Here is a 15296-nt window from a genome sequence, read left to right as displayed (position 1 = left end):
ATTACAATTCTGTCAAAACAAGCCTATTAATCTTTCAAAGATTGATGATACCCGATAAAATTTAATAATTTGTGATTTCAAAAATAATAAAAATAAATTGTCTAAAATAAACTTGGAATTGAGTTTTAGTAGTAAATGATAAAAATAAATAGATAAAAATGAGTGCATTTAATACAAATATATTTAACAAAGTGGCATATCTAAATGGGAATCAATAATTCCTTTAAAGTTATTATCAAAATTTTGTACATTACTATAATTGCATTTGTATTTGCACATGCAAATAACAATTCATAAGAGAATAGTCATTAAAAAGTTAGTTTTTAACACCAAGTATTTTTACATGCTAGCTTCTTCACTTCAAATACTTTACTTTTGATTCAAGAGGAACAACTTTAAATTTTAGCAAGAATATGAAAATTAAATTTTTATTTTTTAGTGAACTTCAGAAAAATAGTTTTAAAATGGGTAAAAACATTAGGAAGCTTTATCTAAACAATTTCTTATATCATACCATCTTCATATCATCCAACATCATTGTCATACAATTCTAGATAAATAATATTAATAACAATTTGAATACAAAATGAGTTAATTAAAATGCAAATATAAAAATATTTTATATCTAAATACTTTTTATAGATTTGTAAAACTTAGAAAAACTCAAGTAAACATTATAATTAATTGTAAAAGAGATTTACAAAATTTTTTTTCTTCTCAGAAATACACTAAAAAATTATACAAATAATAAAATAAAATAAAACTACTGGTGGAAGCTATTTTATTATTTTTCAGACATGCAGAATGCATTTTTTAAAAATCAAATTAATACATATAAAAATTATCCCCCAAACAAAGGGTTCAACATAATAACCTTAACAGAAGCCTACATCAGTTAAATTAACAAATGCTTGCTTATTCTAACCCTTACTCACAATATTGAGTCTATATTTAATACAGTTAATATCAGTCAAAACTTATATACTTTATTAAAAAATATTTTTGAATAATCCTGTACTTATTCTATTATAAGTGATTTCACTACTAGTGTTGAATCCTGGATTATTGCCAATATTTGGTAATTGCACTTATAGTTTAAGGTTAACAATCAATTCATCACGTTCTGTTATCTAAACAAGTTAAAATATTTTAATTAGCTATGTTAACAAACAGAGGCTAGGTGGCTTAGTGCTAGCTCTTCATGCTCCTGTGTTACAAGTTCAGGGTTCAATCCTCGAGCTAAGCAAGGCTTTCATCCAGTCAGTGAGTTGATAAAAATAAGAACCAAGCATGATTGGGGTGTAAACACTGTGATTTCTGCATTCAGCTCACCTTCCAACTAGAACATCTGCTTCTGCACCACAGAGATCAAGAAAACTGCGACAGGTTGGCTCTTCATGGGCTATCACATCACTGTTATAAGTTTAGTTTTGTATCAGTAAACATGTTAACTTCTTCAGTTTAGATGGAAATTTTTTAGCAACTAAAGTGGAAAGGAATTTTACTATGATTACAATTTTCATGCATTATTATTCATGTACAGCTTAACTGTGACGTCAGCAACTAAACCAAATATGGTAATGCAAAACAAATTTAAATGTTGCTATTTAAACAAGTTTAAATGTATTAGGTTTATCAATGAGAAGGCCCATTTTTTTTATAAATTATGCATTACTGGCATTTGCAAGATGGTAAATCATAGATGGCAGCAGTAGTTCATTCATAGTGGCGACGGTCTGGGAAACATCCCTGAGGATGATCCGAAGACATGCCATCACAATTTTGATCCTCTGCAGAGGGGATAGCACCCCCGCTTCGGTAGCCCGACGACCTGCACGCGAAGCGGAGCACTTTACGGTAGAACAGATTAACGAGGACCAATACCGCACACCCTCGGTCCCTAAGCAGACTAATCCAAGTGGTCACCCACCCATACACTGACCGCAACCAGTAAAAATCATGGATGGAAAAGAGCATCTATAGTCCTTTTTGCAAATACTGATGGGTAGATTTTAAAGCAAATGCATGTTTTAATTTATTTTTGCATATTACAAAAGCAAACTTTTTTTTTATTAATTTAAACACTTTAGTTAGTTTTACCAATTATAAGATACCATCGTAAAGTATACTCTTCAAGAGCAAGAAGTTAAGCACATGCCCCGTTTCGCAAAAACTTATGACATTAATTTAGATGCATAATATACTCTTTTTATAGATTGCAAACGTGTATTTTACTGTTACCTCATTAGCAACATTAATCTGAATAAAAAGTATAAAAAACAAATAAACAGCAGTCTAACTTACTGAAATTTAAAGATTAAAAGCTCTTCATTAATCTCCAGTGTGAATAACTTTATGACCACGTAAGCCATTTAAAGTGTTAAAACGATTTCCACACTCCGGGCAAACAAATGAATTTTCAGGATTATGAGCTTTTAAATGGTTATAGTAATCACAATATCTGTTTGAAGAATATGGACACAGATTACAGTTATGTCGATATTTAGCATGTGGAGATTTGTGATGATAGAGCTCATGTCTTGTAAGTGTAACTTTACTTGTGAACCTTTTATTGCAAACAGTGCAATACGAATGGAGCCTAAAATATCCTGAGGAGGAAAAATGCAGGTTTAATAAGCATGCATAAGAAAGCAACTACATTAATATATAATAACTACTTCGACATGCAATTAATGTGGTTAATTACTACTATGTTAAGCACAATAATTTATAATTCATTCATACAGTGTGCAAAAATAAGCAAACACATTACTAACTTTTGATACAAAAATCATATTTTCACATACAAAAACAAATCTTAATGGTTTGAGAGCCTAACATGACATATGATAATTAATAAGTGCATAAGTTTTTTTTTAAGTTACTTAATCAGGCACAAAATGTACTTTGTCTAGACAAACAAACCCCCTTTTTTTACTATATTTAGATTCTTGACCCTCAAAATATGGAAGGTAATCACAATCTGGATAATATGGTTTGAACAATTTCAATACTCTAGACAACAAATGGAATATACACTAGAAATTTAAGTATGTGGAAAATTCTTTTGCATAAAATTTGTTTCATAAAAGATAATTCCATGTAGAAAATATATATTAATAATTGAGTATTATTTTATTTTATGCAGACAATTATAAAATTCATTAATTAAAAGATCACTCCACTAAAAATAAATTTTACTAATCATGCATAATTTTTTTTATTATTTTATTTAATGATTAAAAATTTTTTTTTTTAATTATTTAGAATACAAATTTATACCTCAACTTAATCTGCAGAATTTCAAATGACCAAATCCTAAACATAAAGAGAAAGAATTGAATTGTTCTCAAGATGAAAAACAAAATTTCTTTCAGATGGGGACAGATGAAAAAACAAATTTAACATTAAGGGTCTAAAAAGGTTTGACCACTATTCTGGCTAAAAAAATATTAGAACCATTATTTCAAAATTGCAGCTATCAATTGATTTTTGAGGGGTAAGAATCCAAATCTATAAAAAAAAAAAAAAAAAAAAAAAAAAGAAAAAGGAATGCTTATTCAGAGAAAGTACCTTTTGCGTCTAATTTTCTAACTTAAAATATTATCTGCACTAATGAATTAGCATATTCAAGGTCAGCTCCTTGAAGTATTAATATTGAGTCCTAATATATGAAAATCCAATCATTAGAAAAAAAAATTTGAGGTATTTATGCATACAGTACATTTTACTTTTATCTTATTATAAACACTAATTTGAAAGCAAAATACAAAAAACAAAAACTAACACTTTAACTTACAGAAACTGAAAAAAAATCATAGTTCTTAATCTCCAGTGTGAATAACTTCATGGCTATGTAAACCATTTAAAGTACTAAAACGATTCCCACACACAGGACACATGAAAGAATTTTCAGGATTATGAGCTTTTAAATGGTTATGGTAATCACAACTTCTGTTTGAAGAATATGGACACCGATTACAGTTATGACGATATTTAGCATGAGGAGGTTTGTGATGATAGAGTTGATGTCTTGATAATGTAACCTTACTTGTGAACTTTATATTGCAAACAGAGCAATATGAATAGAGCCTAAAAAATCCTGAGGAGGAAAAGTGGTGGATTAATAAACATGCCCAAAAAATAAATATATTTATGAATTCTCCGTATTTAGACATACAATGAATTTAGTTAATTATAATACCAGACACAATCACTTATAAAGGACTCTGAATTAGAAACTTCATTTACTGAGAAATGGGAAGGGTGTAAAATATATTTGATATTATTTCAATTGTTTAATGTTAAATGGTAGCAACTCAATAATCATATGGTATGCCATATTGTTTTGTTTTTTCTCGTTAACTTAATTTTAAGCAACATGCTGCAAAATTTGCTAACATTGAAAGTAATTTTTGACATTTAGTACTCTTGTGTGACAATGGTTGATAATAAAAAAAGTGCAACATATGAACAGAATAAGTGTGGAAAAAAATATCACTAGGTACTGTTTAAATGAATGGGTATGTAGGATTTTAAAATATATTTTGCATATAAATGACAATATGACATTTATAAAAAAAATTTCGAATTAAAAGAAAAAAAAAGCTTAACATTCCATAACTTAACAGTAGATAATTCCACACAAGGAACACAATTAAATTATCAAAGTTATAAGAGAAAATCAAGTTGTATCTTGAGATTTTCTTTAATCGTAAAAAATATTATTCTTTAGTCAGCAAGTAAGAATATTTTTACTAATATGGAAGTTAATCCAAAAATTTAATCCAGAAATTTAGTAAGTTAGTCCAAATTTTTTTTCTTTTTCTTTAAAAGCACTTTTGTGTGCCTGAATTATCATCAATAAAGTATTTGATAATAATCATCAATAAATTTTCTGAGCCTTAAATACTGTATTATTATTATTTCATATTTAATTTGAAGTCAGAGAATATACACTTTTGTCGAGAGATAATTCAAGCTGAGGTTTGTGATTTGCACAACATATTTTAAGTATTTTAAACTATAGTTTTCTTCAGTTGAAATATTCAATGCTTTCTATTTGTATTTGTGCGTTAAATTATATAATTTAATTATAAAAAATAAACTTATGTCTTAATTTATTTCTGTTAATTGCAACAGTGCAAACAGCTATACTATTCTTGACACGTCTATTCTGCCCCAGTTGGTGAAATTTTACAACAAATGTAATGAAAATACTTTTTAATATTTTACGAATCACTAAATTGTAGATTAAATAATAATCATTCATTATTTGGATAGAAGTACTAAGAAAAGTATGCAACATTATTCAATTTTAGATTAGAGCATTATTATGCCTTTTATTATGAAATGAAATACACACATAAGCAGGGAAAAAAACTTAATAGCAGAAGTCAACTTGTTTTAACATTATGTTCTATTAATTATACTGAAATACAAATAAATTAATAAACAGATATTGTGAAATTTTGCACAATAAAATATAAATTATACAAAGGAATAATGTAAACTATAATAATTTTTTTAAAATAAGACAGATTAGTCTAGGTTCATCTCTAGTATGAATAATAGTGATTATTTTAACTAGTAAGACTATTGAATCTGTTATTGTAAACAGTAAAAACAGTTTCAATCCTCCTTGTGAATAAAAACATGACGTTCTAATAAACAAAGGAATATTGCATACAAAAATAAAACTTTTACATAGGACAGATTAGTCTAGGTTATTCTTCAACATAAATAATTATGATTATTTAAACTCGTAAGACTATTAAACCTGTTGTGGTAAGCAGTGAAAACAAACTTTTAATCTATAGTGCGGCTTTCAGGAGAACTCCTCCAGACACCCGTCTCGCGTCGTGTCGGGTACTATGGTTACGAGGAAAGGTCACTTCGAAAAGGGGTTTGGGGTGAATAGTTTTGCCTTAATCTTAGCATAGGTCGTCCTGAGTAAACCAATCGACACCTTCTTTCCTCCATTTCACCCCCTTAGAAATGTGTTCTCGCTTGTTACCACAGCAGCAGACAGCCAAAGACTTTCAGTCTGGAGGAGTTCTCCTCAAAGCCGCACTATATCTTGTGAACAAAAACATGATGTTTCAATAAACAAAAGAATATTGCATACAAAAATAAAACTTTTACATAGGACAGATTAGTCTAGGTTCTTCTCCAGTATGAATAATCATATGATTATTTAAACTTGTAAGGCTATTGAATCTGTTATTGCAGACAGTGCAAACAAACTTTCGATCCTCCTTGTGAACAAAAACATGACGCTCTAAGTTGCATTTAATGTTTGTGGAATAAGGACATAGATCACAGCTGTATCTGTATTTTCCAAAGGAATCATGGTGCCACATTGCATGCCTTGATAAGGTTGTTGAGGTGGCAAACCATAGATTACAAAGTCTGCAAGGGAATCCACTATGGCAACCTAAGAAAACATTATTCATGATTAATTACAATATTAAAATCACTGGATATAAAGATAATTACAACTTGCAATATTTTAATTACTTTTGTATTTTAATAAATTATGTAATAAAAGAGAACTAAATAACAAAATTTCTCAAATGACAAAATAGTTTTCCTTTAAAAGAATGTGATTTTAATATTAAACATATAATAACAATTCAAGACATATTTAACTTTTTTTTTTTGTGTAAAAAGTTCTTATCCTTAAAAATTATTTGAATGTAAAACACTTCTCTCCTTAGGACACTTAAAAATAATCGGTAATCCTTTTATAAATTACAAATGATTAAAAAATAGAAGATAGAATGTTATTTTTACATAAAGTATTCTCTTTTTAAGGAGAAGTTTGAAAGTTTTGGTAAAAATAAAATTTTTAGGAGTAAGGAAGCATTTAAAACAAGGGGCGTCTGAAAAATTGGGAGAATTAGTACCCAAGTTATTGAATTAAAACCATATAATAGAGCTTTTCTGTTTAAAAGAATATTCTAAGGCTATCAAAAGCAAGTTCGAGGTGACCATAGTGTTTTAATTAATTACAACTATGTAAAATCTGCATCTTATAAATAATTTTAAAAAAACTTTATTGATCCATGTATTTATTTTAAATTTACAACTTAAATAAATAAATACATTAATACAGGTTCACGATAACACCTTTACAAAAAATAGATAAATAACATCAATATAATTACAAGTGTAAAAAAATCAAGAATCAAAATTGAATGCATATTTAGATCAATATATAAATTGTGAAGTCAAAAGTTTACATTTTCAAGAAAAATATTAAAGAAATTTAAAGTTTAAGAATTAAAAAAAAAACTCAATTTTGTCTGCCCCTAATTTCAAAATTGTACAAAAAAACTTTACATAGAGATACAACTGGAAAAAAAAACTGAAATATGTTAATTATCTATAAGCAACAAATAAATTTTAGAATTTTAAAGAAAAACCACTTATAGTTTAATTGCATACAAAGTACATAAAAGGAAAACAAGCAATGTTTAATTATAAAACCTAAACAAAAAATTACCATAAACTGTCACAATTTGTAACTTTTTAGAAAAATCAAAAAAATTTAACTCATTTTATAACATTAAGTTAAACAATTTTATTAATTGTACATACAGTATACAGTGCCAATGTGAAGTTAAAATTTACCAATACAAAAGTTAAAAATAGACAATAGCTACTTGATAAATATGTGGGTGTAAATTTCTATTTTTTTTCTATTCCTTTTTTAAATGTGGTGATAAATAAAAGCTCACTCAAACATTTTTTTCTGTCTATATTATTTGCTAAAGAACATTTTAAAGTTTTAAAATGAAAAGGTTATGTAAGTACTTTAATTTCTTCTAGTAAAAAAAAAAAAAAAAATTGTCAACATTAAATTATCTGTGTAAGGTAGTCATATATGCTAAAAGAGTCATATTAATGAAGTAAAACTTAAAGAAAAATCATATGTATACATGATTAATCTTATTTTTCTGACTAATGTATTAAAATATTGTTACTAAAAAGTAATCAATAAATTTAGTCACTGTAAACACATATTTTGTTTTTATTGACAAATCACAGGTTGTCCAAAAATTTTAGCATACCAGTATAAATATGATGGTAGAAAGATAAGATTAATTATTAAAACAGCTTTTATTGAAGTTGTTAAAAAAACTATCCCAATGAAAATATTAATGTTAAAAACATAAAACAAACAATTGTGAAAACTAAAAGGCAAAATTATATAAAAGGTTAAAGTTGTTCATTTTATGCTAATAACACAATAAAATAACAAATATGTAAGGGAAGCTGAAACAAATCATAATGAAATGAAATAGATTATAACTTACAAATAAAGAAATCCCATAAGCCCACATCAATGTTTTAAATAAATTCGAAATATAAATTTCTGTTAAAATACAACATAGGCTTAGATATTTACAGAAAAAAATAGTTCAATCATTGCCCGATTTTATGTAGCTCAACTGATAAGGAATTAGGACAGCACATCTACCATTCAAGCACATGAAACACAAATTGAAAATAATCATTCATAATCAAAAATTATAATTTTCATAAATTTATTATCAATTAATCAATAGAAATTAAAAATATTAATTTAAAAAAAAATCTTTCTTTTAGTGCATGTAATAATCTAGCACTTCTCATAAAAATATATTTGCCCATTTTGATTATCACTTTTTAAAATTAAATAGCTAGAAGCCTCTTTTTACAAGTAAAAGATATTAATTTTTAGAACAAAATCAAAGGTAAAAAATGTATAAATTCTGTTCTAATTGAGTTTTTATTATGTAATATTACACATCAGCTGTTTTGCAACACAAAAATTATTGCTTTTTACTTGTGCAAAGAGATACCCATTCTTTTAATGACCCTAACCAGAAAAAGCACATTTTAAACTTGTAAATTATTTTTTTTAATAATTATAATAGCCTTAGATAGTAAAGAATACTAAACAAATATTTTAATAAAATTAAAAATGCATACAGTTGTCTTATTTTCTATTTGAGAAGTCAGCAGCAAAATTTCTATTTATACAGTAGGGAACAGATTATCCGGAACGATCAGGACCATCGATATTCCGGATAACTGATTTTTCCGGTGCTCTGAATTGCTACAAAAAGCCGTTTTTTTTATAGCAAACCCAACAAAAAAAAAAGTGGAAATAATCTTAAAAAGAAGAAAAAATGATGAAGAACACTAATGATTATTTCCAAAATGATGGTAAGCTAAACAACTTTCAAAAAAGAACGAAAAATCCTAAAATCTTATGAGGAAAAAAAAGAAAAATGTTTTTTAAAAAATGGCGGGAAAACTAATCGAATTTCGTTCCGGTTTTTTGATTTCCGGATAACGGGTTCTGTACTGTATATATAAAATAATCAGAACATAAAATGTAGAGTTTCAAATTCAATTTTTGAAATTAACATTTCTAAGCTTTTACCAGTCTTATAAATAATTTCTAAGCCAGTCTTATAAATACATAGATTATAATCTGAAAACTTAAAAACATCAAGTGTCAAATATGTGAAAGGTAAAAACATCTTACACAATATGCCATTATTAAAGTCATGAATTATTTTATAGTACAGGGTGCGTAGCCAAATCTTTGAATCAAAAATAAGCACTTTTTTAAATACTTTTCAAGCACTTTACAAAAATTTTCAAGCACTCAAAAAATTCATATTCAATCAATGATATTATTGAAAAACAAAAACTTGTTATTAACAGTTTTAGCGTCAAAAAAAAAAAAGAAAAATAGAAACGGGTGTAAATCAAAACAATCAGTACTTTCCCACATCACCGAGTGAATTCAACTTGACCCTGAACTCAGAACAAAAGTACCCTTACCCCCTACGTCAAAAAAAGTGTTAGAAGTAAAATAAAATAAACAAGAACAAAATTAAAATAAATTAAAAAGAGAAACATTTCATAAGGATCTGATTTTCTCTATCCGAATTGGAGCACTCGGGTTTCGGTTTCAAGTGTGCGCGCAAGCGCAAGTCATAACGTGGGAACGACATGAAGTCCGTGTGAATGATTACGTAGCAAACTCCCCATTTTTCGTGAAATGCATGGGATCCACCAGATATCACTGAAGGGGGAAAAAAAATTATTCAAAAAAAAAAAGCACTTTTTAAAAACGCCAGCTGAAAAAAGCACCTTTAAAAGCTTTTAAAAACGAAATCCCCAAAAAAGCACCTTTAAGTACTTTTTACAAACGCTATGCACCCTGTAGTATCAAGCATAAACGTTTTAAACAAGTTTTTATATATTCGCCTAAGATAAAGTCATTGTTTCTCCTGTATGGATTATCAGATGGCTACCCAAGCTTTGACTCGAACAAAACCTATTACCACAAATATGACAAAGATAAGGTCTTCTAGCATCATGCACAGATGCATGCTTTTTAAAATTTGTTCCATTGTGAGTTGAATACGGACAAAGCTCACAGTTGAATTTGAAGAATGGGAAGTATTCTTTATGATGCCACATTCTATGTTTTGAAAGGGTAACTTGGGAGGGAAAACATAAGGAACAGTTTTTACATCGTAGTCTCTGTAGTAGTCCTAAAGAAATCAATAATAGCAATGTTAGTAATCAACAAATACTTTTATTAGAAGACTGAAAAGTTAATAGAATATAGAACTAAAATATTAACTTTTCAAAAATGATAAAAACTAAAGAAATAATTTTTTTTTATTTCATGCATTGTATAATAGCTCAATGTATTTGAACTTACAGATGTAAAAGCTTTTTTTATCATTATTATGCAGATTCAATAACATCAATAAAATATTTCAAATGTTCTTCAAAACCTGCGCGAGTATACAATTGAGAGAAGCAGATTTTTTTAACTTCAGTAAAAATATGTTTTCTCCAAATAATTTTATAAAACTCTACAACAAAAAGATCTAACTACAACTCTACAACTAAAAGATTATAAATATCTAACAGTTAAATGATTATGAAAAAAAATATAGTCAAGACAATTACTTTATTTATTAATTTATATATTAACTCAATTTATCATCTGAACTGATTATGATGAACATTTGAAACTTCTGATGCGAAAATTTGCTTTAAAATTGAGGCTCAATATTTAAATGCATTTGCACTGAGTATTAAATTCCATAGCACAAAAAGCACTTTATCAAAAAACTCTGCAATTACTTTATTAATTTATATATTAACTCAATTTATCATTTGAACTGATCATGATGAACATTTGAAATTTCTGATGCGAAAATTTGCCTTAAAATTGAGGCTTAATATTTAAATGCATTTGCGCTGAGTATTAAATTCTATAGCACAAAAAGCACTTTATCAAAAAACACTGCATTGGAATTTTTTACAATGTTGCAGACATGATAAAACTACAGCTTCAACACATGTGGCCTATTTTGAATAGATCACATATTTTCAATGCTGAACACTTTCAAAGAATTGGGGAAGAGGAAAAGAAAAGTGTAGTAGTTGGGAATTAGAATATTTGGTAACAATACTAGTCAAGTAATATAATGGTCATTGATTACTTAAAAAGAGGGAAATTTTTTTTTATCCATAACATTTGATGATTTTAGGTTGTTCTAAGTCAGAGATATATTTTCAAAAATTCTGTAGTTGATATCTGTTTCATCCCTGAAATATTATAAAACATTAAAATTATACAATAAAAGTAATATATAAGATTTGACTACAATGACTGTCAGTACATAATAGAAGTTTTATTTATTCACATTAATATTAAATAATTATTAAAAGGGTTTAAGAAATAAATTTAAAAAACTTGAATGGTTATGCCAATTAAATAAAATTTAAACAAAACATAGAATTACACTAATCAAACTTACATTTGATTAGTTTAGTAATATAGTATGGGCATCAGTGGCAGGTTCGCTACCATGATTTTTTTTAGCAATACAAAAATAAATATTCATACTACAAAAATCTCGATCGCACTCCTTAAATGCAACTACAAGTGATAAGTTATGAAAGAAAAAAGGAAGTTTTAAAAATAAAAAAGTCACAAGACTTAAATCATTGATTAAATGAGACCAGTTGATAATACTGAAAATAAAGCTTAACACATACATTTGAGTATCTATGTTATTTGACAAAAAATTTTTAGGTTTTGACAAAGATTTGATAGTTTTTATACTAAGCAAATGAGAAAAAAAAGAAAACTGTTAAAAAAAGGTTAAAAGCTGATGATGTTGTCAAGACAAAGTTACAGAAACAAAGAAGTCAAACCACAAAAAATACATATTCTAAGATAAGTATTATTTTTAAAAATATTTATACATATTAAAATAGATAACAAAAAATATTGATGGAATTTTTTTTTACAAAAATAAATGCATAAATTTAGACACATAATTTCAAGTAAAAGCATTCGTTATAAATTAAATACTTACATTAAATATAACATTAATGTTGATTTTCATTGAAAAAAATCCCCCCCCCCTAATAATGTTGGGTTAACAAGCGTGAAATATTTTAAGCTTTACAAATGACATTATTCAGACAATATAATTCAAATTATCCGGTGATCAGAAAAACTATACATAGGATGACCTGGGGTAATTCCTGATCAAAAAACGCAAACATCTATTTTGTGAAAAAACTATTCAAAATAGAATTTTATTATTTACTGGAACTTTGAGGCTATATGAGACGAGTCCTATGCCAACTTCTTTTGTTTGAAAATCTAGCTAGAATTTAAAAGATTTTAAATTTTTAGTGATCAGGAATTACCCCTGGTCTTGATCATTTCTGGGGTAATTCCTGATCACTTCTGGGGTAATTACTGATCACCAGTTTTTATTGTAAAGGGGCTGTTTAAAAATAAATATATAATGGTAATTAACAAATAAGACATCAAGATCAAACAAATAAACCAAAAAGATATGTTTAAGCAGCTAATAAAACTATTTATTTAAAAGCAAGAAGAACGATTAACGCTCTAAATTTTCAAAAATCCTTGCATCGTGCCATACATTTTAGGCAATCAACCAACTCATTCTCATGTTCTTCTGAAATATAAGGGAGTTCCCACATGGTTTACTTTTGCTGGATTTTTTAACTTCATTAAGTGAAAGTGTAAAGTTAAGTAAGGTATGCCAACAGCTCTGGCAGCAGCTCTCACACTGAAATTTTCATTTTCAATCATTAAAAGAAATTCACTAATTTTGCTTTCTAGAAGCTCAGTATCCTTTTTAGGCTTATAATTTCTCACCATATTTATACGAGGCTAATTTATACACTTAAAAATTATTCTAACGATGTACACACATAAAATTAAGATAGAAGCAAGGTAAGACAAACCAGAAATGGTGCAAATCAGAATACAGTCTTGTATACAGTTAAAAAGAAATTTTGTGATGACAGTTAAAATATATTTTACAGTTGTTCCACTTAATAAATATGAACTGTTATTTAAGAAAAGACAATTAGCTATTTATAAGCTATTTTATATACTATTTATAAGAAGAAATGACAATGATCAGGAATTACCCCAGTGATCAATAGTTACCCCATCTGTAGGGGACAACATTTGATATAGTTTCCTATAATCAATTAAAATGTTTATAGTAGATGTGAAACAATTAAACAAAAGCTTACACTACTTTTATACCAAAGAAGAAGAAAGTAACTCAAAATATTTATTATTAAGAGAAGTAGGGGGATCTTCGCAGAAATATGCACATTTTGAAACCCATCTTTGAAATGAAAAATACAGAAAGCAGTTTAAAAGATACTTATTTTGTTATATTAAACAAAAAATTATTATTAAGTAAATGTAGTTATACTTTAGTAAAGTGTACAAGCATTCTCGTCCGTGTCTCAAATTTAAAAAAAAATAATTTTTTTAAAATAAAACTTAGGTGATCATTATTTACCCCAGAAACAGAGTGATTGTGAATTACCCCGGGTCACCCTATATATATATTTTGCTATTACTAAAACTAATTTATTATCAATTTAGTAAACTATAACTATTTTTACAAAAAAATATTTTTAAAATGTAGTGACTGCATTTAGAGCTGAATGATGTTGGATAACAAAATTTAAATCCCATGTTCAAAATGGTTTTGAATGAAAAATTGGCCTAAAAGTCAGGAATGATTAAGAAATACTTATTCATGTTCATATGAGCCTGTTTGTAATACAAATAATTTTTAAGAAATTTGTTCTTTTAAACTTTAACTTTTCATACTTTTCTCAACAGCAAATATGTAATTTAGATAATGCAAGAAATTCATAAAATATTTAAGATTTTGTTAAGTGTTTACTGATTTTTCAAGATATAGAAGTACAGAGAAAATATATTTCCATCCAACATCAAGTATTTTGGAGTTCCATGAATGTACATTCCCATTTGAAGATATGGCCACCATTAGCTATTATTCTTAACAGCTAGTTTAAATATTTAGTCATTATATATAATAGCTAAATTAAAGAAAAGAGACTTGCTGTTCTGGAGCAACAGATGCAATTTTTATTAACGCTTAGTTCTAGGGGCAATTTTATTCAGTCTATTGATAGACCTGAAAAGACTTGTGCCAATCTGGTTGGAAAATTAGTCATATCTAATCATGTTTCTTTATTTTCAGGAATTGTGAAAGTAATAATTTTTTTCTTTTGTATTGTAACTCATTACCCTACTTCTTACTAATGTAGTGCGCTACTTCCGATCACTGAGATTATGTTACATTTTTCTTCCAGAGTAAAGTAAAACAGCAGGCTATAAGTTTTCTTGTCAATATAAAAAGGTACCGAGAATCAGGACCTTTTAATTCTACACTTTTAAAAAATAATCCTTTTGAGTAGAAGAAACTGTGATGTAAAATATATTCTGGTGGAGAATAAACGCTAATTTATTAAAATTGGTAATTATTGTAAATTGTTTTCGCATATAACTTTCCCGCATAGAATTTTATGGATATAATTATACAACGGACCACTAAAAGTAATCTAAAGAAAATTTTCGTCTGAATAGTTGGAAATCTAAAGCAAAGTTTTTGGATCTTTTCTTTATTAAGATGGTATTTAGAATTTTAAGGTGATGGGTACGAAGAATTTTAAGGCACATATTAATGCTCTCACTATGAATTATTAAACAATTTAAAAAGGACATAGGAACATAGATGTCATAAGAAATTTAAGATCTTAATCAGTTATTAATAACAGACTTGGAGAGTAGTTAAAGTTTAAAATTAGTTAGATATAAATGTAAACTAAACATTAAACCAAGTATAAACAATAAAAAAGGTAAAAGAGACGCTTTTATCTACCTATTT

General features: G+C 27.1%; 1 protein-coding gene across 5 annotated transcripts in view; it reads right to left on the bottom strand.

Annotated features, from left to right (window-relative positions):
* Positions 1 to 15296, bottom strand: part of LOC107450549 (uncharacterized) — a 26198-nt gene extending 10902 nt beyond the window's left edge. Inside the window, exons 1-5 of one of the 5 annotated variants that reach the window (XR_015435597.1) lie at positions 14289 to 15296; positions 10350 to 10562; positions 5707 to 6436; positions 3800 to 4102; positions 2305 to 2609 (exon numbers count right to left, since the gene is read on the bottom strand). Coding sequence is in view for 1 of the 5 variants with exons in the window: in XM_087168208.1 (XP_087024334.1) it covers positions 6281 to 6436; positions 10350 to 10562; positions 14289 to 14393 (474 nt within the window). In the remaining 4 variants the exon portion in view is untranslated. Of the gene's footprint in view, positions 1 to 2304; positions 2610 to 3799; positions 4103 to 5315; positions 6437 to 10349; positions 10563 to 14288 lie in introns of those variants that run through there. The other 4 variants (XR_015435599.1, XR_015435598.1, XR_015435600.1 and 1 more) reach the window with 4 other exon arrangements.

This window comes from Parasteatoda tepidariorum, chromosome 7 (genome assembly GCF_982258835.1).
Source record: "Parasteatoda tepidariorum strain Cologne lab strain chromosome 7, Ptep-v5.0, whole genome shotgun sequence".
NCBI lineage: Eukaryota > Metazoa > Arthropoda > Arachnida > Araneae > Theridiidae > Parasteatoda > Parasteatoda tepidariorum.
Note: the sequence above shows the minus strand (reverse complement) of the source record. Positions and strands in the feature narration are given on the sequence as shown.